Below are 25,788 nucleotides of genomic sequence, written 5' to 3' on the forward strand. Positions count from 1 at the left end.
TTGCTGCAGTTATGCAAAGTGTTTACGTCTTTTAACACGGGCGCCTGCTCTCAGAGCGATGACAGAGGATGCGGTTCAGTGGGGATTCTAACTTTCTAAACATCAGCAGCCGCCTGTAATCTGGAAAAGTTTCACCAATACTCTGCCCAACGTTATTACATTCATTCAAACCAGACCCCCCCTCCTCCGCCCCCCCAGCGGTCACGCACAGAGTCAGGTGCGCTTGTTAGTCCAGTGCCCCATGACGTCATTGCAGGGCAACAAAGTAAATTCAGTGCGAATCAATCAATCGACGATCTATCTGCCGCTAAGAAGATAAGCAGGAGAATGTTTTATTTTCAGATTGCTAGATTGGTTTGCTAAAGATGCTTTGATGAATCCAGTTTGCATTACATGTGTTTGAACATTACAGGCAGCAGAGTTTGTGTTGCACATTATTCTGCATAAGCCCGGTTATTCTTAATCAAACACTATATCAATACATAGATGCATGCTACGATTAAACTGGTGTAATAAACAGATTCTATATTCAGACAGACAGACAGACAGACATACTCTCAGCGGCTGCAGCAGCTTGTCTAGCGCGCAGGGAGAGGATTCCTTCCCAGATGCACGCTCTGCTCTGCTTTGTAGATGTTCTATTGATTCGTTATTAAATATGATTGCTGTCGGTTCAGGGTTGGGGCTGAGCGACGTGTTTACTTTGGGCGTGTCGCTGTTTCTGCTGCTTTACTGGCGGCGCCAACGTGTGCCGAACAAGCCATCGACAAACAGAAGCGCAGACCACCTTATCCGCTCCGCAGAGTTACTTTAGAATAGTTTAGATAATGAGAATCACAACCCGGCCACCATGTTTGCATTCAATACAGATAGCAAAGCGCTGGGATATACAGAGACAGAGTAAGACAGTCTATATATATCTATATATATATATATATATATATATATATATATATATATATATATATATATATATATATAAACACACACGCACACACACGGGTTCAGTTCAAGCAATCTTAAGGCGGTGTTCTAGTGCACGTGTGATGAACATTTAAAAGAACGTCCCTTTGTTCTGCTCCTTCTTGCACCTTACAGTTCGGTTTGTACGAGCCAGCCGAACGTGTGAGAAATGCGTTGATGAGCTACCGAGTGGTGACGTCAGAAACCGAGTGTCTCTCTCTCTCTCTCTCTCTCTCTCTCTCTCTCTCTCTCTCTCTCTATTCTGCAGGCTGCAGGCTTTCGACACCAGAAGCCATATAGCACACACACACACACACACACACACACACACACACACACACACACACACACACACACACACAACACACAGGGCTAGAGCACAGTAGAAAGAGAGAGGCGCGATCAGGCAGCAGTCATACAGCGCTGTCTCCTCTGCTGCTCGCCGGCCGTGGTGCAGACAGGACGACACAGACAGGCACCGATATCCACTCGGAGAGAGAACAAAAAACCCTCATCACATCATGTTGGATTGACTGAGGAGCTGGAATAGAAATCAATGGCCGAGCTTTGAAATCGTTTAAATTTATCTGTTTGTCAAAGAGGAGGAGAGGGGGAGTGAGAGAGGAAAACAATACTAATAAATAAATAAAACATTTCAGATATGGAACTTACAATGGACAATCTTGGGAATCTGCACAGCGCGTCTCACTCGCAGTCTGGGGACCTCATGAGCGCTTCCCACGGCAGGCAGTCCTCTCATCGGAACCTGGTGTCGCACAGCCGGCCCGCTATGGTCTCCAGCATGGCTTCTATCCTGGAAGGCGCAGGGGATTACCGGTCGGATCACAGCCTGGCAGGGTCCCTGCACCCGGCCATGAGCATGTCTGCCTGCGAATCCCAGTCCGGCATGAGCCTCAGCAACACCTACACCACCCTGACCCCCCTACAGCACCTGCCGCCCATCTCCACGGTCTCCGACAAGTTCCACCATCACCCTCACCACCACCACCACCACCACCACGCACACCAGCGGCTCGCCGCCAGCAACGTCAGCGGCAGCTTCACCTTGATGCGGGACGACCGGAGCCTGGCTTCCATGGGAAACGTGTACAGCCACTACCCGAAGGGCATGTCCAGCATGGGCCAGCCGCTTTCTCCGCTCTCCAACGGCCTCGGTTCTTTGCACAACTCCCAGCAGACCCTCGGCCCCTACGGCCCAGGGGGTCACCTGTCCAACGAGAAGATGCTTTCGCCCAACGGGTACGAGTCGCACGCTGCCATGCTGTCCCGGAGCGAGGACCACTTGGCTCGGGGGCTCGGGGGGCCGGGAGCCGGCATGATGTCAGCACTGAACGGCATGCACTCACACGGGCACCACCATGCCCAGTCCAGTGGCTCCATACTGTCCGAGAGGGACAGACAAGAGGCGGGCGGATCTCAGGGCGTGGGGTCCGGGCAAGTGGAGGAAATCAACACGAAAGAGGTGGCTCAGAGGATCACGGCGGAGCTAAAGCGCTACAGCATCCCGCAGGCGATTTTCGCGCAGCGGATCCTGTGCAGGTCCCAGGGCACACTATCGGACCTGCTTCGGAATCCTAAACCGTGGAGTAAACTCAAGTCTGGCCGGGAGACCTTCAGAAGGATGTGGAAGTGGCTCCAGGAACCGGAGTTCCAAAGGATGTCTGCGCTCAGACTGGCGGGTAAGTGAGGAGGGAGAGGCGGGCTGCAACCGACGAGCTATCCCGGGTCCAGCTTGCTCAGCGCGTGCACGGGTAGGGTTCACACAAATACAGGACACGTTTGCAGGGGATATGGAAGCACAATCAAACACACCGGGCAGCCCAGAAAAGGAAATGCGTTCTGCATTTAGATACACGAAACCGCATGCAACAGAAACACTGCTGTGCAGAGCAGACCGGACAGTTGTGCAAATACACACATGGGCTCATGAACCCCTTTCCAGGTACGATTCACGTGTAACGGGGTGATCAAGCCTGGTTACTGCAGAGAACTGGATCTACAATAACACTGACTGCGACAAGAAAGATACAAATCACATATTGCTTCAATAAAAGCATTGAATTTGCGGACGCCTTTGTAAACATATTCCCAACACGTACACACACACGCGCACACACACACACACACACACACACACACACACACACACATATATATATGTATAATTACACACACACACACACATACACACACACAATATTACAGGCTATCTTTCCGCTGGCTAAAGGTCATATTCGTGTTCTCCAATATTCCTTCTCTCTGGAGCCCCCATAACAAGCTCCAGTGTGTCATCCGGGAGCAAACATACACACACCAAGCCCGCCTATCGCTGTCCCTCAGCGGGTCATAACGAGATGACCTCTCGGTGATCAATACCGCGCTTCCCAGCATTCATTTAAAAAAAAAAAAGTCAAACTCATCAGGATCGATTCCGATCTGAAATAAAAACAGCTATCCACATAATTCTATACTTATTTCTCTGTGGGAGTGTGAGGGTGTAACATTATATTTAATATTTTACAATGCAAGACAGCGTATATGTATATAGCGCGCACACACACACACACTGCTATTAAAGTGCAATGCATTTCTATTTTCCGTTTTCATAACTCTACTATTCTCCTCAGCTTAGCTACAAACTATTGTTTGTTAATGCTGCTTTTTTTTATAAGAGTTTATATTTTATCAGTTTTTCTTTGATTGTTTTCCATAAACTGCAAATCGGACAGACTGCCGAGTATTTCAAGCAGAGAGGATCAGATTTCAAATAGCGGCAGGAATGTTTAAAATATTCATTAAAAAAACATCGAGAGAAGACACGCAGGACTTCAAACACTGTATGATTATATATCTATGTTAATATACAAACACTGATGATTATGATTAATACATATATATATATATATATATATATATATATATATATATATATATATATATATATATAATCATACAGTTCTGTAGCCTTCTTCACCAATCTTGACCTGTGCTGCCGAGGCCGAGTTGACTGCATTTCAAAGCGCGTTTGCAATATGCTTTATGCTCAGTGCCCAGCTCTTGTGTGAAAGGTTATTATAACGCTCCCTCTCTAACTATTTTTCCTACAATCCCGTATTTCACCGCCTTTTCAATTAGCTCTGCTCACAAAGCCAGGCTGCAGTTCCAGTCGATTTACGATTAAAAAGCAGTTAATGAAATGCAAATGGTCCCCGTTCTTTCACAGGGTCCTGGTAAATAAAGGTTTAAACACTCGCACCGTCTTCTCTTTAAGTACCTCTGTTGTTAAACCTAATTGAGCAGCAGGCTTGTATATCTTACACCGAGACAATAAAATAAAAACTAGCGAGTTCCCCGGCACAGGAGCCGGGTCTGCGGCACGACGAATCCTACACCAAGCGAGCGCGAACAACACAGTACAAGAAAAATCAGAATAGAGTAGAAATTAACAACACACACACACACACACACACACACACACACACACACACACACACACCGTAATGTGTATTTTCAATGTGGGTCATTTATTCTTTATTCAATAACCGCCGGGGTTTCGTACAGAGACCAAAACAGACGCAGCAAAAAAACCAAAACAAAAACAACACCTCCATTCCTTTAAGTATTAGCAGATTTATATTTTTATGTTTTGTTGTCTGTAAATTGCTATTGTATATGATTTGTATAGAGGAGTACATGTATTTAAAAAAAAAAAGTAATGCGAGCAAGTTATATTTTTAAAAATAAAGCAAATATAGACTGAATCAACACCAAAGACAAAAACAATAACGCTTTATATTTATGCTTTTTACCAAATGTCTAAATATCTGTAAAAGAGAATCGATAATCGGTTGCATAACGGTGGTAAATGAATGACACAAAATTAATGTTTTAAGAGGCGTCACACTGGAAGTGTGTGTGTCCGTGTGTGTGTATATACTGTATATTATATATATTATATATATAGTATAGAGATATCAATATATATATATATATATATATATATATATTATATATATATATATTTTAGTTGCAACAAATTATAAGCATGTTTTCTAATATTCTAACTATTGCAATGTAATTGTTCCCCAAATCCTAGTAAACACGGTGTTTCTGGGGTCTATAGAGCTGCATTGGATGGATCATTATACTTTATAGCTCGTGTCGGTACACTACACGAAGCCCCCGATGATAAACTCTCGACACCTTCTCGTTCCACACGTTAAACACGCTTAAACAGAACCGATTCTAACCCCACACCCGTGACTATCACCCTTTACCGTCATCCCGTGTCGTGGTAGCGACTGTAATCTGCTCCAATGCAAATCCGGGCACTTCCGCCACGATAACAAATGTCTATGGTATTTGGACAGTTGGAATACATGGTAATTAATTGTAATACCATTTAAATACGCAATTATGTGAATACGCACTTTACGCGTTGTGGGCTTGGGGGGGGGGGGGGGGGGGGGGGGGTAAAGGGCTCTCTCCTCGGTCCAGCCGCGGAAATCAATGTACATTCGAATTACTATTCCGAATTAGTCAAGCCACGGGCAATCAATTTCTTTGCCGCTTCAGGATATCAAACACAACGTGTGTATATATATTATATAGTTATATATATATATATATATATATATATATATATATATATATATATATATATATATATATATATATATATATATATATTATATGCTGCCTTTATCCCTAAGAATACAAAACATCAGCATGGACAGGATTGGCAACGCTCTGAAAATGGGTGTAGAGGAAACTATTCCGAGAACACACGGATGTACTTTTAGATTCCTGTAGTGGTTACACGGGGGTCGGGTGTATAATGATGTTATGATCATACAGACCCTACACAGTTCATACAGACCCTACACAGTTCATACAGACCCTATACAGATCATACAGACCCTATATAGATCATACAGACCCTACACAGTTCATACAGACCCTACAGATCATACAGACCCTACACAGTTCATACAGACACTACACAGTTCATACAGACCCTACACAGTTCATACAGACCCTACACAGATCATACAGACCCTACACAGATCATACAGACCCTACACAGTTCATACAGACCCTACACAGTTCATACAGACCCTACATAGTTCATACAGACCCTACATAGTTCATACAGACCCTACATAGTTCATACAGACCCTACACAAATCCTGCTTTTCAAACAGACGACCGCAGATTATACACCGTGCTAGTGTTTCTCTGACTCATACTAAATGTGTTTAGAATCGGTTGCATAAAAGACGGGCTTGTCCTGTGATCCCGTTTCTAATTGTATATCGAGTCACACAATGTGAGTCTTGAGGTTCCCGACACCCAATTCTAACACAAGGCGGATATCAAGTGAAATCGCGATTGAGAACTCCCTCCCCATGTGGCTGCGGGGCGAGTGAGGAGGACACGGCTGCAGGGCGAGTGAGGAGGACACGGCTGCGGGGCGAGTGAGGAGGACACGGCTGCTGTGTCGCTCTGAGGCACAGCCTGGGACACGCTTTGGTGGACTACTGCCATTTAAAGATTGCATTAAATATGGAAAATCATTCGTCTCTGCGTTTGTGTTGAATTCAACACTCCATCTCAATGTATTTGGTCGGGTCAGTAAAAAACTGATCGATACGGACAGCCACTGCATCGATCAATTCTTTCGACTCAATTCACTCCCGCAGGGCAGCCGGCTCTCTGTGTGCTGGGGTGAAGAGAGGGAGGGAGAGAGAGAGAGAGGAGAGAGACAGACAGTGAGAGGGAGAAAGAGGAGGAATAAAGAGAGAGAGAGAGAGAGAGAGAGAGAGAGAGAGAGAGAGAGAGAGAGAGAGAGAGAGAGAGAGAGAGAGAGAGAGAGAGAGAGAGAGAGAGACAGCGCACATGTATGCAGATCTACCCCGAGCAGGCCTTCTAATCAGTAAGCATTAAACAGCTTCTGTTTCTTCCCTGTCGTTCAGTCCCTTCAGCTAATTCTAATCAGGTAACAGAGTATCACTGACACGCCTCCCACGCCTCTGTGGAAACCCTCATTCCTCTTCAAAGTGTGTGTGTGTGAGTGTGTGTGTGTGTGTGTGTGTGTGTGTGTGTGTGTGTGTGTGTGTGTGTGTGTGTGTGCAGCCTCGCGCGCTTTCTCTTTTGCCTGTCTTGTTGGCAGGGAATGCAAGTTTGTCGAGGCGGTCAAATAATAATAATAATAATAATAATAATAATAATAATAATAATAATAATAATAATTGCTTTATTTTTTCTACAGTACCAGAGACGAATATATAAAGCAAAATACGACTACTAATACATTTCACGCTCAAGTATATATGTCGGCAGCATAACATTATAGAAAGTCTGAAGACTGCCGTATACACTGCGTCACACAGAGCACACGTTTCCTTTATAGAGAGAGCGTACTGTTGCAGTATATTTATTTCATCATATTAAATCCCCCTTACAGCAATTATACTTTATACAACAATAAAAAGACTCGGGCTCCCTGCCTTATTTGCACGGCGGGGCCATCGTGTGCCCATAAGCGCTACAGACTCTACAGTCTGGAAACAGGTGCGATAAACCAAATTTGGCCTTAGCGCGGAGAGGGGACGGGGGGGGGGACGGGGGGGGGGACGGGGGACGGGGGGGAACGGGGGACGGGGACCTGTGCACGTTGAATCCTGCTCCCTTCCCTCCCTTCCATTCCCCGCAGCTCCCTGTAGCGCTGCTGCTGCTGCTGCACTCAATCGTGATGTATTAGTTTGGCTCAGTAAATAGGAGATCGATAAACAAGCCGGCCCTCTGAAACGTTCCTCTTCAACACGCTCCTATAGCCAGCCGGCCGGTGGACCCTTCTCTGTAATGCATTATTCATGGGGGGTTTCTAACCTGGCTTTGTGGCCAGCTCGGAGGCGGCCGTGCGGGCTTGGTTATCAGCTGACTGCCCATGCACCGCCACCACCACCCCTTCGCCATTCACAAGAAACGGGCCACTTTATCTGGTAACGTGGAGGCGCCCTGTGTAGCGCCAGTCTCAGGGGACGCTACCTGGTCCGTAATACTTTCGGCGCAAATTCTCTGTACTCGTTTTTTTTTTTTTGCAACGTTTAAGAAGGGAAGCTTGTCATGTCACAAAAACTATAACCAGTAAAATAGCCTGCCATAGACACATAACAGCAAGACGACTCGCTGACGGTACACACACACACACACACACACACACACACACACAGTCCATTGCGGTGTGTTGTTTTCTTTTTGGGATACACTGGCACCAAGCAGGAGTCGTATGTTCTGTAATATAATATAATATATTATAATATATATGTAGCCTCTATTTCTAATCGATTGTTTCGTTTTCCAGAAACAAACAAGCAAAAAAAGAGAGAAGGTAGAAAAACAGAATCAGAAAAGAGAGACACCAAACACAGGCGCGGTCGCGGCAGTGCTGTAAGCAGGAGGGCCCGGTGTGACAGCGCAGCGATATTACAATCCCCGGGAACCGCTTAAACCAACAAGCTCCGAGCTTCACGGCCTCGGCACACGCGGCCCATTCTATTGTGAGCGAGACACCTTCATGCTTTTTTTGGACTTCAGTTTCCATCTACAGTCTGAGGAAAAGACACCCGGGTGGACTCGGGCCAGGTTTCCAAACCGACCTGGCACCCGTTTCCACCTGAGCTGAAGATTCGAACCGAACAGGAACTCGCGAAGGTTGCAAAACAAAAGGAACTGACTGTGTTTTTTGTTTGTTTGTTTGTTTGTTTGTTGTTGTTTGTTTGATTTTAATTTTGGGATCTTCTTTGTAACTGTAATGGCATTGATTGTGAATTCAACAGCCACACGCACACGTACACACATTATTTCACATGCACTGTATTATCGTCTGGGGGCGGGGAAAGTTGCAATTCGAGCTTGAAGTAAACTTCTACACTGACGAACAGAAAAGAGAAGACGCGGGTGGTGTGTGTATCACGCAAGTAACTTTCTCATTTTCTGCTTGTGTAGAGAAGCTTGCGCGACGCTACCTGTGCTATTGTGCTTCAGTCCCATTAAAAGCATGTCAATACAGTAGATTGTGGATTGCCGTGATTACCGCTCTGTGGCGCGAAGCTCACACATAACACAATAGGGGTTCGTTTGTGTATATGGAGTCCATTGTGGGTATAGCACTTCTAGTATAGGAGCGCATTTACTTAGACATTCTCCTGTGCGTCATCAGTCCACACTCCAGACAGTGCGATCCGCTGAGGGCTGAGACCATGGGGCGCTAGAGATGGAGGCAGGCAGGCAGGTATAGTGCACTACTGCGAGCAGATCGATGGACACTTGAATAATTGATAAGCGAGTCGCTGAGGAGTGGTCTACAGCCAGGGTACTGGATATACAGTGATCTAGGCAGGTGGACGATATAACAGTGACAGTGTAACACAGCCGCGTTCTCGGGTTATTGCTTATTCTGGAGACGCTATCGGTGTGTACAGCAGCCGTGGCCGCGCATAGTTCACGTGTAGATCTGCTTGTGAACGCGCTCAGTATAGATCCACACTGTATTGGTTGCGCTCCAGATACGCTGCAGGCTAGACCATTGCAAGCCAGTCCCGGTCAAGGTAAAATATTCAGCGCTGAGAGTTTCGAGCGCACAGTGGCTACAGCTGGAGGTGCTGTATCTCTGCGATGAGGGTACTGTCTATGGAGGGAGGGAGGCAGGCAGGATGAGCGCTGTGTGTGTGTGTGTTTGAGAGAGAACAGTGTGAGGAGGGTACAGATGGGGCTGTGATGTACATTGTAAAGGCTGATGCAGTTCCAACTGAATCTGTATTGATTTCCATCCAAGCGCTCCTTTCCATTTATACAGCAGACCCCATCCCCCAAAACACAGGCACCCCCCCCCCCCCACACACACACACACACACACACAGGGAAAAAAACGCAGCAGTAAAACTGCTTATTCTAGATTGCAGAGAGACGAGCAGCAGGACTGGATCAGAAACACAGAAAGCTGTACAGGGCTGCAGCGGCGCACATCACCGCGCTCAGAACCACTGGGTTCACATCTCTGGCGCTTGTGCCAGCATGGCAACGCTTTGAAATTATCCAAAGAAAGACCGGAATCAATTTAAAACAAGAAAGAACGCAGCTATAAATAAAAAAAATACAAATCACTGCTGTACTGCAAAACCCAAATAAAAACGACATAAAATATCAATACATTAGCATCACTGTGCATGAATTCAAATTGCAGTGCAAATAAACGTCCAGGGGTACAGATAAACCCCGAGTCAATATTGACACACGTTCCTCCACCTGGTGCGACTAAGAGACACACGTTCCAGTGCGTTGTAACAGGTTGCATTGCAACGGGCGGGGTGGGGGGGGGGGGGGGGGGGGTCTCTTTGCACTATGATACGGATCACATCTGACGGGACAGCATGTTCATTGGTTCGCGGGTTGAAAAGTATTCAGTTCTTTTATTTGTAAAGATTTTCCCCGAGGCCTGCATTTTGCGAGGACCCGTTACATTGCAGTAAAATAATAACCGTGTTTATATATATTTGTATCGGCACTACCGATATTACATTTAAAATACAGAAACGACGCTGTATGGACGTCCCCAATTTATAAAACACCTTAAGAACTGAATATGCCTCTAAAAAATCCTGGAGTTACAAATAGTAAATACAAATATATTGAGAGTCAATGACAAGTCCCCACAAGTATAGAAATGTAAACGTGTGTGTGTATGTGTGCGTGTGTCTCTCTTTGTGTGTGTGTGTGTGTGTGTGTCTCTCTCTGTGTATATGTGTGTCTCTCTGTCTCTCTGTGTGTGTGTATCTGTGTCTCTCTTTATGTGTGTCTCTCTCTGGCTCTGTGTGTGTCTATCTCTCTGTCTCTCTCTGTGTGTCTGTGTCTCTCTGTGTGTGTGTGTGTGTCTGTATCTCTCTGTGTGTCTGTCTGCCTCTCTCTCTCTCTGTCTCTCTCTCTGTGTGTGTGTGTGTCTGTGTCTCTCTCTCTGTGTGCCTGTGTCTCTCTGTCTCTGTGTCTCTCTGTCTCTCTCTCTGTGTGTTTTAACAGACACGTGAGGGTGCAATGCGTCTTGTTTTGCTCATCAGTGGTGTATGGGAATAGCAGATCGATGATATATTTGTTTGATAATAGAATCGCTTTTATATTTAGACACACTCTGAGAAAGCAAAAGCTGCTTCTATCTTTAGGACTCTTTATAAAACCGGAAATATTTTCAAAAGAACATTCTACCTCTGAAATGAGTTCCCCAAGTCGACTGCTCGCCGGTTCATCGTCACAGGCTAAAATATTAATAATACAATCACGCATATTCAAAATTATTTTTTTAACCTTATTTTGACAGTAATATTTAGGATGTATTTGCGTTTCAGGTAATTCACTTAGATGGTATTTGCGTTAATATAGTCCATAGTAATCTATATATCGATATATATATATATATATATATATATATATATATATATATATATATATATATATATATATATATATATATATATATATATATATATAGATATATATATCTAACAGACAGACAGAGAGACATGAAATACAATCTATAAGCAAGACTTTTAAAAAAATCAAATTACAGCATATAGGCCAATCCGGACAGCGCATTGATTCCTGATAGATGGACAGCCAGTGGAGACTGTAAGAATTAGCCGACAGAAATCTACTTGCAATATTGACTCGGAAAATATCCGCTAACCCTTTCAAAGCACAGCCTCCGAAATGCAACGGAACGGTGTTTAAAGTACCGGGAGAGTTTCGATCCGGTTGCAGATTGCGTTTCCTCACTTGACGAGTAAACCTGAGCGAGTTAGCCGTGAAACAGGCACTCTGTCCGGACGCGGACTATCAGGGCCGCGCTGCCAGCCCCTCGCTCCTCAAAGAGCTGGTGATGACGTGTTTAATACGATATAGACCGCAGCTGAGCCGGGTTTAACGTGAAAATAACGAGTGCGCACGCACACACATACACACACACACACACACACACACTGACACACACACACACACACACACCACACACTGACACACTCACACACACACACACACACACTGACACACTCACTGACACACACACACACACACACACACTGACACACACACTCACACACACACACACACACACTCACACACACACACACACACACATTGACACACACACTGACACACACACACACTGAGACACACACACACTCACTGACACACACACAGCAGCGAGTCCTCTATAAAACAAAACAATAATAATAATAATAATAATAATAATAATAAATAATAATAATAATAATAATAATAATATACAATAGTAATTATTAAGTGCGTGGGTATTGTAGCGAAACATTTTGTAATGTTTAAAATAGACTAATACAGTACTCAATTTGTAATAATTACAATATAATATAATAATAATAATATAATAATAATAATAATAATAATAATAATAATTTGAATTAATGAGCAAAAATATTCTAAAGCCCATGATTTGGATTTAAAGTTATATTTAGTGAAAATAATAATATCAATAATAATAATTAATAATAATAATAAATAATAATAATAATAAATAATAATAATAATAATAATAATAAGAGATAGAGATCGCAAGTTGACTGGCATGTATTTACTGAGGGAAATGTTCCCGCGGTTCATTTTAAAACTGCTTTTCAAATCATTTGAATAATTGCACAAACGCCGTTTTAAAAGTACAGTAAAATAGCTATCGATGCACCAAATCAAAAACATATATATAAAGAAAAAGATTCTCCCTTGTTCAGATAATTTGCAATTATGAACCTACAAGATGAGACGAGACACGTTGCTCGGATTTAAGCCCGAGTCTCGAATCTCAGCAGAAGCGCTCCGCTTCACATCGTATTGTCCTAATCAATAATACCCATCGCTAGAGCAAATACATCTGCGGAAAAGAAGCGTGCAGGCGCATGCGCACTCCATCGAGCAACAGAACCGAGCCCGAATTTACCGAACCACAGAGTAGATAGACAGATAGACAGATAGATAGATAGACAGATATCTCGCATAACTGGAATTGTACACCCTATTCACAATACAGTTAATATTGGACAATTATGTGAAAATACATTTATATTATAATACAACTAGAGATGAATACAGTCCTGCACATATAAAAGAATAGCCGGCACAATAATAATAATAATAATAATATATAATAATAATAATAATAATAATAATAATAATAATAATAATAATAATAGGCCAAAGATATAAAGCGGTAGTACATTTTCCATTAAAGTGTTGTGGAGTTTAACATTTTATATTTCAAAATATAATTATTTTTTTCATAACTGTGCGGTTTTTTTTCCTCCCTGGGCAAACCCCGCTGTATCTATTCATTCCAGCCACGTTTCATTGTGAAGAACAAACAAACAAACAAACAAACAAACAAACAAACAAACCCATTAGATTTCAAAGTTCTTACATTTACTGAGTAGCTTAACATAGAGTTTTTGTTTTGCTCACGTTTTTGGAGAAAAATACCTTAGGCTTCATTAACAAATATAATTTTACATTAGTTAAATTATAACAAATAAAAAACACTTTATTAATACAGCCCTATTTTGTATATTGATCTATTGAAAATGGAATACAATAATTGATAATTTTATTCGGATTTTCATTGTTATTATTACTATGGGGAGTAACTAATTACATTTCGACAAACTAGGGCCTGATTGAGATGTAGGCATTGGTATTTACGCCTGCGCTTTTTAATTTTTTAATGCCTAGATGTCCTGGAACTGTGTTATTGGTACCGAGTCGGTGCGGTTCGGGCTGCGGGCCCCGAGTGTCTGCTCTCCGGTTCAATACTCTAACCTCTGCTCCTTGCCTCTTGCTAATCTCGAGTCGTGTTCTTCATGGTCGAGGCGCCAGACAGTTTTCAGTGTCGCTCGTTTTCTGTTAATATTAAATCTGATTTAAAACTCTAATTAAAAAACAAACAGATAAAAACTGGACAAAACCGCTGCCATTTAACAGAATAATTAACACGCACGTCAGCGCTTATTTTAATGTGTGTTTTGTGATTGCACAAGACGAGATAATTAAATAGACAGACAACGCCCTTGACGATTCAAAGATAATATTCCCTATCGAAGTGAAAGCGCATAGAACCACTGGTAGGAATAATAATAATAATAATAATAATAATAATATAATAATAATAATAATAATAATAATAATAAAAATAATAATAATAATAATAATAATAATAAAGGTATGTTTCTATTGCATGCGCAGTGACAGTGTTGTAATGCACCCGCCTCGTCTTTTGCTTTTCAATACAGCTCACCTGAACCCGGCCGCTTGACCTTTGAAACGATTAGCAAAACTCGCCCTGCTGATAAAACTTTTATTCAACTCATAAATCTCATTGAATAATAAACCAAGCGACATTTATTAGCAAAGGATATAGGCCGTATGTCACAGCGGCGGGGGGACACGACTTACACAATGCATAGGCCTGTGTAATATTATTATTATTATTATTATTATTATATTATTAATAGCAATATAATTAACAGCACATTGTTACATTAAAATACATTTGCACTGTATTCAGTGTGCTATATATTATGCTACTATCATGTATTATGTACTTTCCACTGTATATCATGTATTATACATTTCTCCATTGGAAGTATTCTGGATTTTCTTGTATTTACTGCATCTTGTAAAGCGCTTTGTGGTGGTGTTCCGCTATGAAAGGCGCTATATAAAATAAAGCTTGATTGATTGATTGATCGATTTGATGTTGTCCTTCAACACAAACGTGTGTGAATAATTGATTGGAACAAGCTATTAATATCTGGTAGCAGTGCTCCTATGAATTGTCAGCGCAATTTACAAAGAAATGAAGTAAAGCGTTTGGACCGGACTGAACAGTGAGGTGTTGAATCTAGTTCAGCTGTACAGTGTGTGTGTGTGTGTGTGTGTGTGTGTGTGTGTGTGTGTGTGTGTCAGTGTGCGTGTCAGTGTGTGTGTCTGTGTATGTGTGTGTCTGTGTGTGTGTCAGTGTGTGTGTGTGTGTGTGTGTGTGTGTGTGTGTGTGTGTGTGTGTGTGTGTGTGTGTGTGTGTGTGTGTGTGTGTGTGTGTGTGTGTGTGTGTGTGTGTGTGTGTGTGTGTGTGTGTGTGTGTGTGTGTGTGTGTGTGTGTGTGTGTGTGTGTGTGTGTGTGTGTGTGTGTGTGTGTGTGTGTGTGTGTGTGTGTGTGTGTGTGTGTGTGTGTGTCAGTGTGTGTGTGTGTGTGTGTGTGTGTGTGTCAGTGTGTGTATGTGTGTGTGTGTGTGTGTGTGTGTGTCTGTGTGTGTGTGTGTGTGTGTGTGTGTGTGTGTGTGTGTGTGTCAGTGTGTGTCTGTGTGTGTGTGTCAGTGTCAGTATGTGTGTCTGTGTCTGTGTGTGTGTGTGTGTCAGTGTGTGTGTGTGTGTGTGTGTGTGTGTGTGTGTGTGTGTGTGTGTGTGTCAGTGTCAGTGTGTGTCTGTGTGTGTGTGCGCGCGCTCAGTATACAGGAAGACAGACAGACAGTCAGTCTGTGGCCCGGCTGTGCCAGCTCGTCTCAGCCACACCCACCCGCCCTGTATTGCGGGCATTTATAATGTGATGCTATACAGCGCATATATAACGCAATGGCACATGACGCATGCGGGGAATGGTGGGAGTAAATAAATAAATAAGACTCCCGATGCTGAGCACTTCGGACCGAGTTTAATAAGACACACCTGAGCTTGTTACCAGAACACAGGTAGCTAATCAAACTCCTACAGTAAAACCTGGAAGGGTGACTCGCTACGCAGTACGAGTCTTGTTTTCATTCTTGCTGAAGACTACAGAGGCACATTCAATTCTCCACTAGAACCTCAAAGTGATGTTTTGCAGAGCGCTTGTGTTCTGCTTGCTGTTGGAGACGCGAGATCTGCTTGCATGGAATTTAAACTTCGTGCTTCTTCAAAAGTAAAAGTGGAACATTTGCACACGATCCCTTAGCTCCCCTCTCCCTGCCGAGCCCATATCGATGAAGCTGGCTGACACAAGCAGCATTGATCCGCTGCACCGCTCTGCAGTCAGCTTGCTCCACCGACCGCCGCCGCGGAAACCAGGGCTGAGCGAGGGAGAGGGGGGCACTCTGAGCCGGTTGCTAAGGCTAGGCTGCGGGGTTTCTGTGTGCATAATTACATATATGTTATAATATTCATTTATACGTCGTCGTCCCCACCCGCCCTTCGTTCATGCATGCGTTATCCTATAGATATTTAATACCAGGTTTAAATCAACATACACCGCAACACATCCTCCAGTTCCTTATTAAATCACACAGGCCACAGGGCTGCAATAGCCGTGCGGAAATTTCTAGGGGATGTTTTTGCAGGGAGAGTTAGGGTTTGGGTTAGTGCTAGCGCTAGGGTTTGGGTTTGGGTTTGGGTTAGGGTTTGGGTTAGGGTTTGAGTCATCACGCTGTCATTATTCGCTACTGTATCCCTTTCTGTGTGCAGCTCTCAGACGCCTCTTCTCTAACTCGTTTGTTTTAAAGCGAATCAAACAGGACGACTGCTTAATAATTTCCTGCATTGGCGAGCTACAGCCGCTTAATATCGGCGAATAAACAAAGACTATTTATTCTGCATTAAACCGACGCCCCGGCGCGGCGTGTATAGCAGGAATCCTCTCAGCAGTGTTATCACAAAGTAAATGTTTAAACTGATTGGCTTTCTTCTGAATAATTAGCCCGCACGGGCAGGTCTTGGGTTGGCAGGTTACACTGAATTCATATCACCGCGCTGCGGGTCACAGCCTAGCAGAGCACCGCGGACTGTGTTAATACACACCGAGCCTCCGCACTGCTCCCAGATACAGCTAGCTGCTGTCTGTAGCCAATCGCCTCCTGGCATTTACTGAATTGATCTGTTTAAAGGTGGATAGGCAGGACTGGTCTAAAAGAAGCGCTGATTTTATGAGAATACAGATCATGTTCACTCTCCTCTCTCTCCAAAACATTACAGAGGCGTCCATGTATTTAACGGACAGTCGGTACAGCGCCCTGCTTCACTCTACATACACATTTTTATCAGCACAATAAAAGTCCTTCATAGAATGGAAAACAACAGCATTGCATCCCAGATAAACCACGTTATGGTTAATCATACCCCCAGGAGCGTGTAAGGAAACTGGAATTGGTTCACTCGCCTATCCCACGCGTTCCACGCGTACAGAGCGTTCTTTATCAGATTGATTTCATGTTATAGCACTAAAGGAGCAGTTTGAAGGACGAGCTTTTGCCATGGTTTCTGTATATTCGTTTTCCATTGCGATAGCAAGTATTTCTGGAGTCCTGTTTATATAATGCAAGATTTCACTCCATTAATATCAGACCTCATATTACCCTGTTCATTGCAGACTAGTGTACCTTTAAACCACGTGCTTCAAGATATTTCACTTGTCATTATTATTATTATTATTATTATTATTATTATTATTATTATTATTATTATATTTTGTAAATGAATGATTGAATGTGTGTTTTTGAAGGCACTGCATATCGCCGCAGTTGCTGTCTCCTGAGTTTTCATTTTGTTTTGGTGTGTGTTTTATGCAACATGGGGACAGTGCTGTGCATTCTGAGAAATGTGCAGATGCTAGAGTTCTCTGTTTAAAGTGTATTTGCAGGCTGGAAATAATAAAGGCACTCAATTTGAAAGCTGCCCCCCCCCCCCTTTATTTCCGTATATATTGCAGAGTTAATACAGGACCTCGGTTTTGCATCTGATAAGCTGTGGCCCAGTGTCGTTGTGAGTGCATTTCAATCAGTGCTTAAATAATATTAACAAAGCATTACTAAAAATACACAAACAGCCTTATAAACATATGTGCCGAGTGTCTCCATACCCGATATAATTATAGCACTTATCCATGTTGTATCTGTATGAAATCTAGCAGCCCCGCTTAGCACCGGTCTTGCGCTGCCCGCTGTTATCTGCAGGCAAGGCTGCATCTTGGGAAGCGCTTATATAATGTGCGATTGATGTATTTATATTTCATTAACAAACACGTGTCGTGTGCAAAGGACGAAGAAATAAAGAAATACAAAATAAAGCCACGTGACCTTGTTTTCGTGATTTTTCTTTTTAAATATGTATGCATATCCCATAATCCCTTGAGCTCCTTGCAAACTCCATCTCGATATCTTGCACTCTATCTCCACCGCAATACAAGTTACAAACAGAAGGGCAGGGGTTGCTGTGGAAACGCGAGCCCGGGTATCTGAGGGGCAGAGGACGCTCCGGGGTGGAATCCACACGAAGCCCGTTTCACGCTTTCTGGAAAACCGGACTCATGTGAAACACGCACTCGGACCCATCCTTTTTAAAAACATTTTTAAATACCAAACTTTAGTTGTTCTCTTTCTGAGTTTCTAAGCCTGTGTTTATTTAGCTCTGGTGTCAGTCTGCGTTGCCGAACTAGACGCCTAATCAAATTAATTAACCCTCTGACGTTTAACTTGATAAAGTTTAAAAACACAAAACAATCCGGGTCTTTCACATTCACACAACGCAAATGTTAAATAGTGAAGCATTACGAATCTATTTTATTAATAGATCTTTTTTTTTTTTTTTTAAACAATAAATTCCCAATGCTAGAGGTTCATATGTTGTAGATTCACACACACACACACACACACACACACACACACACATATATATATATATATATATATATATATATACACACACACACACACACACACACACACACATATATATATATATATATATATATATACACACACACACACACACACACACACACACACACACATGTCAATCTACAACATATGAACCGCTAGCGTCTTGTCGACAGTAAGGACTTTACACAGTGAGGATCGATGTATCGTATATCCGGACTGCACTGGCGATGAGGCTACTGAAGCCAGACGAGATTCTCAAATGCCCCTTTTCAATGAAATAAAGTGACTGCACATCAAATACAACCAAAGCACAGCACGTAATCTGGAGACTGCAAAAAAAAAAAAAAAAAAAAAAAAATGCTGCCAGTTTTGACTTAAAACAAATGATCGTAAATTGTATAATACTGTATAGCTTTTACACAATTACACACGCATTTACGAGAACTGTGTTGAAGCAGCTAAACAAACGAAACACAAACAACGTGTTGCCTGGTTAATAATGAGATCAAATAAACTGGGATAGACACAGCGCTGGCGGAATACAGGCTTCCCACTTCACAAGCCGCTCGGTTTGTAGCGTTGCTTACCTGTGCGCTGCAGGTAGAAGGGGTCGCTTCCAGATTCCACCTGTCGTTCAGTAATGTATACAGATGTGCTCTGCGGTCGAAGAGAAGCTGTGAGCTGGTTTAACTACAGACTCGCGTTACTTGTTAATTGACAGCGAGGGTGATAAATAACCCAGCACTGGACTCGGACCCTGGCGCGTTATTGGAAGAGCTGAACACCCCCCGAGGAGGGCAGGCAGGGGGACTTGGGAAAGCCACCGGCATTATGTACTAAATTAGCAGCTTATTAGCACTAATTCCCCCCTCATTACACTGAGTAAAATTGACTGGGGGAAGAGTACTTTACAGCGGTGAGCTGGCACGGCACGACACTACCACCGCTACAGAAACTGAACAAATGCTTCACAGAATGTTTTTAAAATCGGGTCAATCGGTATCGCGATGATCAATCTATAAACAAACGAAAAGGAAAGAAAACAACACTGAGTGAAACCGGTATCTTACCTGTGGAGAGACCGGGCTGGACTGGACTGGACTGGACTGGAGTGTGAGTCCCCTGCCCGCCTGACCTCGGGTACCTACCCCTCTCGCACCGAGGCGCTCTAATAAACTACACGTGGGCAGAGACACTGCCGTGTTTCAGTAAACAGGCGCACAGATAGAATTGCGCGCATGTGTTTAAGGAGGGGTAGTTCTGTATTATTTATTTTTGCTTTTATAACATTTTGCAGTAATCATTTACAACAAAATTCCGAACACATTCAATCTATCAATCTATATTTTATATAGCGCCCTTCATAGCGGAGCACCATCACAAAGAGCTTTACAAGATGCAGTAAATACAAGAAAATCCAGAATACTTCTTCATTGCATCAATGAACATGAATAAAACATACAGATGGGACAGATTTAAAAAAAAAAGACCTCCCTATATTCCTCTCCCTCCCCCTGTAAGTTAACAGCCCTCACCTGCGCTTGTTACCATGCACTGCGGCTAAACAAGACGAGCAAAACCTGGAATGGGCGAAAAACTGCGTTACAGGATTTTTTTTTCGCAAACTGTACAAAATGCATGTCTGTTATTGGTAGAGAGTGCCGGACGCGGCAGACAGAGAAGTGATCAAATCAACTCAACACATTCTCATCACATCGTTGCACTGCACGGTCTCTGCAGCCGACAGCAGCGTGTTTGCATGGAAACTGCGCGGTCGTATTGTTACTCTACATCGTGCGGCAAAAGGTATATTCCACACAAACAAACATGCACACGGTAATTTGCATTTTACTTAAAAAAGGGAAAATAAACCCAGTGTAAACATTATCCAGTTAACAGCGCCTGTTACAAACACGATTATAACAGGACTAGCACAACATTAAACAGCACATAGAAATGTGAGAGTTGAGATTCATCATCATTATTATAATAACTATTATTATTATTATTATCATTATTATTATTATCACAGTTAACAGCCCGGAGTAGCCACGGCATCCAGCCTTGTTGTCATGGGAACAACAGCCCAAGCCTTTGACCCGAATCGGTCCGCTCTGCTGGCGCCCCTCACAGAGAGTGTGTGCGCGTTGCTTTTTGTCGTAGGACTAGAATCTGCACTGATCGATTTTCCTTTCTTTCTGCAGCGCAGTTGGTTCAGTAATCATCCCCAGTAATCGATTGCCATAGTATCGATCGCTAAGCAGCGGCCCGTTAGCGGCGGGGGGTCGGAGAGGTTCGTGGTTATTAGTGGAGCGCTGATCTAGGGCGCCCCCCAGCGGCGGGCTCAGGGGTTGTGTGATGTGTGCGGAGCGCTGGCGTTGCGAGTCCGGCAGCAGGACTCGTGCGTGCTGGCAGGGTTGACTCACACCGAGGGGGTTGTGTTCCCTTTTATAGAGGAAAGACGGGACGGCAGTGCTTTCAGGACTAGAGACCCACCCGGAGCGCTCCCTCCTCCCGACTTCATAGGAACGTACCAAAGAGGTACAGTAAATAATAATAATATTAATACATTATTTTAATGGAGGATGCAAAAATCATAGGTGGCATACATAGTTATACATTCCATACACAGAGACACACACACATACACACACGCACACACAGAGACACACGCACACACACATACACAGAGACACAGACACACACAGGTGGTGAGGATAAGATCAGAGACACACGGACACACACACATACACAGAGACACAGACACACACAGGTGGTGAGGATAAGATCAGAGACACACAGAGAGTTCTGTCACAGCTACTTTCATACAGATCTTAAGGTCACACAGTAGAATCTGTGGATACAATGGATGATTTGTACTGAGTGCATGACAACCAGTCACAAGAAGACTGAGCAGTGTGCGTTGGGGGAGAGGGGTGTGGGGTGAGGGAGATGGGAGAGCGTGTGGGAGGGGAGAGGGGTGTGGGGTGAGGGAGAGAGGAGTGGGCTGGGGGAGAGGGGAGAGGGGGGATGGAGAGTGGGGTGAGCTGAGGGAGAATGGGTTGAGGGAGAGCGGTGTGGGCTGGGAGAGATTGGGGTGAAGGAGAGGGGAGAGCAGTGTGGGGTCTGGGAGAGGGGAGAGGTCTGGGGTGACCCCATCCCTCTCGCCACCCGAACCCCTCTTCCCTCCCCTTCGTCACCACAAGAGGTCCCCAGGGGAAAGCCTCTTGTGGGCCTATCAGGAGTTGATTGGGGGTTGAAGTGAGAGGGGGAGGGAGTGCAGTGTGGGGTCTGGGAGAGGGGTCTGGGGTGAGGGGTGAGCTGGGGCTCGACCCCTTTGAGGTGTGGGGTGAGGGAGAGAGCGGTGTGGGCTGGGGGAGAGTGGGGTGAGGGAGAGGGGAGAGCGATGTGTGCTCGGGGAGAGGGGTGTGGGGTGGGGAAAGAAAGATGAGAGACTCAGGAGGGGGCAGTATGCAAGCACACACTGTAACTCTTCCTCTCCCTCACTCTCTCCCTCTCACTGCTGAAAGATGGATTTAGGAGCAGATTGACAGGGATCAGTCAATAACCAGGACCCGCTGAGAGTTTAGTCAAATGATACCAAGAGAGGCGACTAAATACTCAATGCAGCCTTTAATTAAGGGAAGCAGCCTGTTCACAGGAGCAGCACCGTCTCCAGCACTAGCCCAGCACTGACAGCTAGCTGTATTGCCTGCTTCAGGAATAAATGGACACATTATATTGTATAACTGTTACATTTTTTTTATTTGATTTCAATTGTAATTTTTATCTGAAATTATGAACCTGGGTCCATTGTTGTGCTCCTAAGAGACACACTTTCAGTTACTTGTTGCTAGTTTTGTTATTTGGATCAAATCTAATAATAATAATAATAATAATAATAATAATAATAATAATAATAATAATAATAATAGTAATAATAATAATAATAATAATAATAGTAATAATAATAATAATAATATTTAAACAGTTCTGGGTGCTACAGCAGGATGCAGCACTCATCAGTTGCATTTCAAAACCCTTTTTACATTTTAGAATAAGCAGTAGATCACATTTGTCATGCATTCCAACTTCTGAGGAATCAGTGGCCTAATCTGAGGATCGCAGCACCTGAGAGAGCTGAGATTCCAGCCCTGGAAATACTGCAGGAGCCCTTTAACAACCCCCCCACCTCCCCCTGTAACACAGGGGCTCTGTGTCTGAGCCTGGCCATTGAGCGGAGATGGGAGGGGAGGCTGCAGTGTCCAGGCAGCGCTGCAGGCTGAAGCCAGGTGATGTAAAATATGAAAATGATGGATCTGAGCTGAGGGCTTAGACAGCACTAGTAAATAGATTGGACTCAGTCTCCTATCGATTGCTCCCTGGAAGCTGTAATTAGGCTGAGCGGAGAGGAGAGGGGCACATTAAGCTGTTTCAGCAAAATTAAAGGAAAAAACGAAGAAAGGAAAAGAAGCAGGTTTACGATGCAATCGGAGGCTTCTATTTCAGCTGCTCTTTGTGTTGAGTTCCTCGTTTACAAGGAGGCTGCGGCTTTAACCCCTTCTCTTCCGGACATCTTCTCTGACACTCACGGTCTGCTATACTGATCTTCTCTGACACGCAGGGTCTGCTGTATTGATCTCTGACAGACAGGGTCTGCAACACTGATCTCTGACATGCAGGGTCTGCTGCACTGCTGTAACACGCTCAGTCTAATGTATCTGTGTCCTGCTCTAGACTAGAACCCTTTGATTCTGTGATGAAACAGCAAGCTTTGAAACCCAGTAACACCCTCACATGCACACGCACACACACACACATGCACACACCCGCACACACGCAAAAACACACATACACACACCCACACACACACACACACACATGCACACACCCGCACACACGCAAAAACACACACGCACACACCCTCACACGCACACACACACATGCACACACCCGCACACACCCTCACACGCACACACACACACTCAAACTCATAACACTCTGCCTCTCCAGCAGTTTGCAATAGCAGCATGTAGAGGATCACCACTGAGCTGAACAGACAGACTGGCCTCTCCAAACCCTGGGAATATTCCTGCCCTTGCATCGTCCTTCAGGCAGTGAAATCAGCTTCATACACATGCAGTGGCCCCCTCCCCTCTCCCACGGGCCCCCCAGTGCCAGGGGCTCTCACAGCATGCATCCCCTGCTAGAGGCTCCCGTTCAGCTGGGACTATCCTGTTTACAAGCTGCATGTCCTCCCAGGCGCTCGATACGCGCTGCCCAGTCTAAACAGCATTAATATTGAATTAAACAGCAGCGCCGGCTGCTCTGTGAGTTCAGCACAGCAACGCTCTCTCCACACTGCGGTAAAAAGGGTAAAAAAAACCCAAAAGTGCTGACTTCACTGCAATGAAAGCGCTGTACAGCACTCTACCAGCACTCTGAAACAACAACAATAATACTAATTATTATAATAAACCAACACGCCAAATCATTATTGCATGCCAAGTGTATTTTAAAGAACTTCTATAATACTGCACCACTGGGTCAGTCTGGCTCTGGTGGTACGATATGGTATGAATGTGGTTCTGAGGGTGCAATGATATACCTGTTCGGTCACAATTTTTTGTTTTAGTTTTTTCGAAATGTGTTATGTTTCTGTGACAAAAAAACCCCCCTATGCATTATCCACAGAGAGGAAAGTGTGCGTGGTAGGATTCCACACACAGAGACGCAAGGGTAAATGACAGAACCTGTGCTGTATGGCAGTCATTATAAAGTGATTACTGTTACTCTCATTAACTGTGTACATGCATCAGCTTTCACAGCTCGACTGACTGAGCAATAGAACTCCTATTAGAGGGCTTTACTAGTGCTTCACTGTGTCAGCAAGGTGATTTGCAGACAAGGTCAGCCACCAAGTTATTGACCTTGTCCAGGAGCTCCTCGTGCTGGGTCTGCGGCCTGCAGTGCAGCTTTCTGACGGGTGAATGGTGGAAGTTCTTCTGATCTCTGCTCTCTTGTTTTGTGTTTTATTTATTTGCTCTTCTCGGCAGCCTGCAAGCGCAAGGAGCAGGAGCAGCACAAGGACCGCAACCTGGTGCCCAAGAAGCAGCGGCTGGTGTTCACAGATCTGCAGCGACGGACCCTCATCGCCATCTTCAAGGAGAACAAGCGGCCCTCCAAGGAGATGCAGATGACCATCTCCCAGCAGCTGGGCCTGGAGCTCAACACCGTCAGCAACTTCTTCATGAACGCTCGCCGCCGCTGCGTGGACCGCTGGCACGAGGACCACAGCGGGAGCCCTGGGCAGCCAGGGACCTCCACCAGCACCTTCTCCAAGGCATGAGGAGGGACCCTCTCCCTCCCTCCCCCCCTGACCCGACCCCGACCCGACCCCGACCCAAACCAACCGCCAAGAGGCCGCGGTGCAGCCAGACTCACACGCAGACACACACCCTCCCGTGCGGTGCCTCACAGACATGAAGCATGCACAAGGAACACTCCAGCACCTTCGATCAGCATTGAAGCCTGCATGGGAACACACACACAACTCAATCAGCATGACGGGAAACTCAATAAGCAAGGCCAGAGCGGCGAGAGGTCAATGGGACTGACGCTCTTCAGCTTCATCACTGTATGGAAAGAAGACGCAGGAATTCTACCGGGGGATGTGCACCGGAGATGCATCTTCCGACTTTCTGTGGAAGTTTATAAGGATCGACAACCGTTGCGCCGGGTAAAAGGAAATGCACACCAGCGCCACCTGCAGCTGTAAAGCGGAACTGCACAGGGGTTCCCATAACCAGGTTTTATTGTTTTCGGAAGACGAGGATTGTACGCGTTACACGTCTGGGAGAGCACCACTACTGGCCAGTAGGGATAAAATAAATAAATACAATTTCTTAAAAAAATACAGAAACCAGGATACAAAAATAAAAATTAGAAATAATAATAATTTGAGAAATGTGAAGAGGCCTCCCTCGACAGGGTCTGGGTGCCGTGTGCAAGGAGACCAGGCTGCACTGAGTCCTGAACAAGATCTCTGCAGGTC

At 44.5% G+C, this 25,788-nt stretch overlaps 2 protein-coding genes across 2 annotated transcripts in view; one reads left to right on the plus strand and one right to left on the minus strand.

Moving 5' to 3' along the window:
* LOC121301280 (RNA polymerase II elongation factor ELL-like) overlaps positions 1 to 25,788 on the minus strand; it is a 794,007-nt gene that overhangs the window by 229,658 nt on the left and 538,561 nt on the right. The gene's annotated exons all lie outside the window — the stretch shown is intronic.
* On the plus strand, positions 1,625 to 25,230 carry LOC121301290 (one cut domain family member 2-like). Its single transcript, XM_041230543.1, has 2 exons — positions 1,625 to 2,663; positions 24,791 to 25,230. The coding sequence occupies exons 1-2, from the start codon at positions 1,625 to 1,627 to the stop codon at positions 25,081 to 25,083; spliced, it is 1,332 nt and encodes a 443-aa protein (XP_041086477.1). The 3' UTR covers positions 25,084 to 25,230.

The sequence above is a fragment of the Polyodon spathula genome, chromosome 27 (assembly GCF_017654505.1).
Source record: "Polyodon spathula isolate WHYD16114869_AA chromosome 27, ASM1765450v1, whole genome shotgun sequence".
Lineage (NCBI taxonomy): Eukaryota > Metazoa > Chordata > Actinopteri > Acipenseriformes > Polyodontidae > Polyodon > Polyodon spathula.

Coding starts and splice junctions, on each gene's coding strand:
- LOC121301290 (XM_041230543.1), top strand. CDS start 1,625: ATGGAACTTACAATGGACAATCTTGGGAATCTGCACAGCGCGTCTCAC. Junction 2,664..24,790: donor GTCTGCGCTCAGACTGGCGG/GTAAGTGAGGAG, acceptor TCTTCTCGGCAG/CCTGCAAGCGCAAGGAGCAG.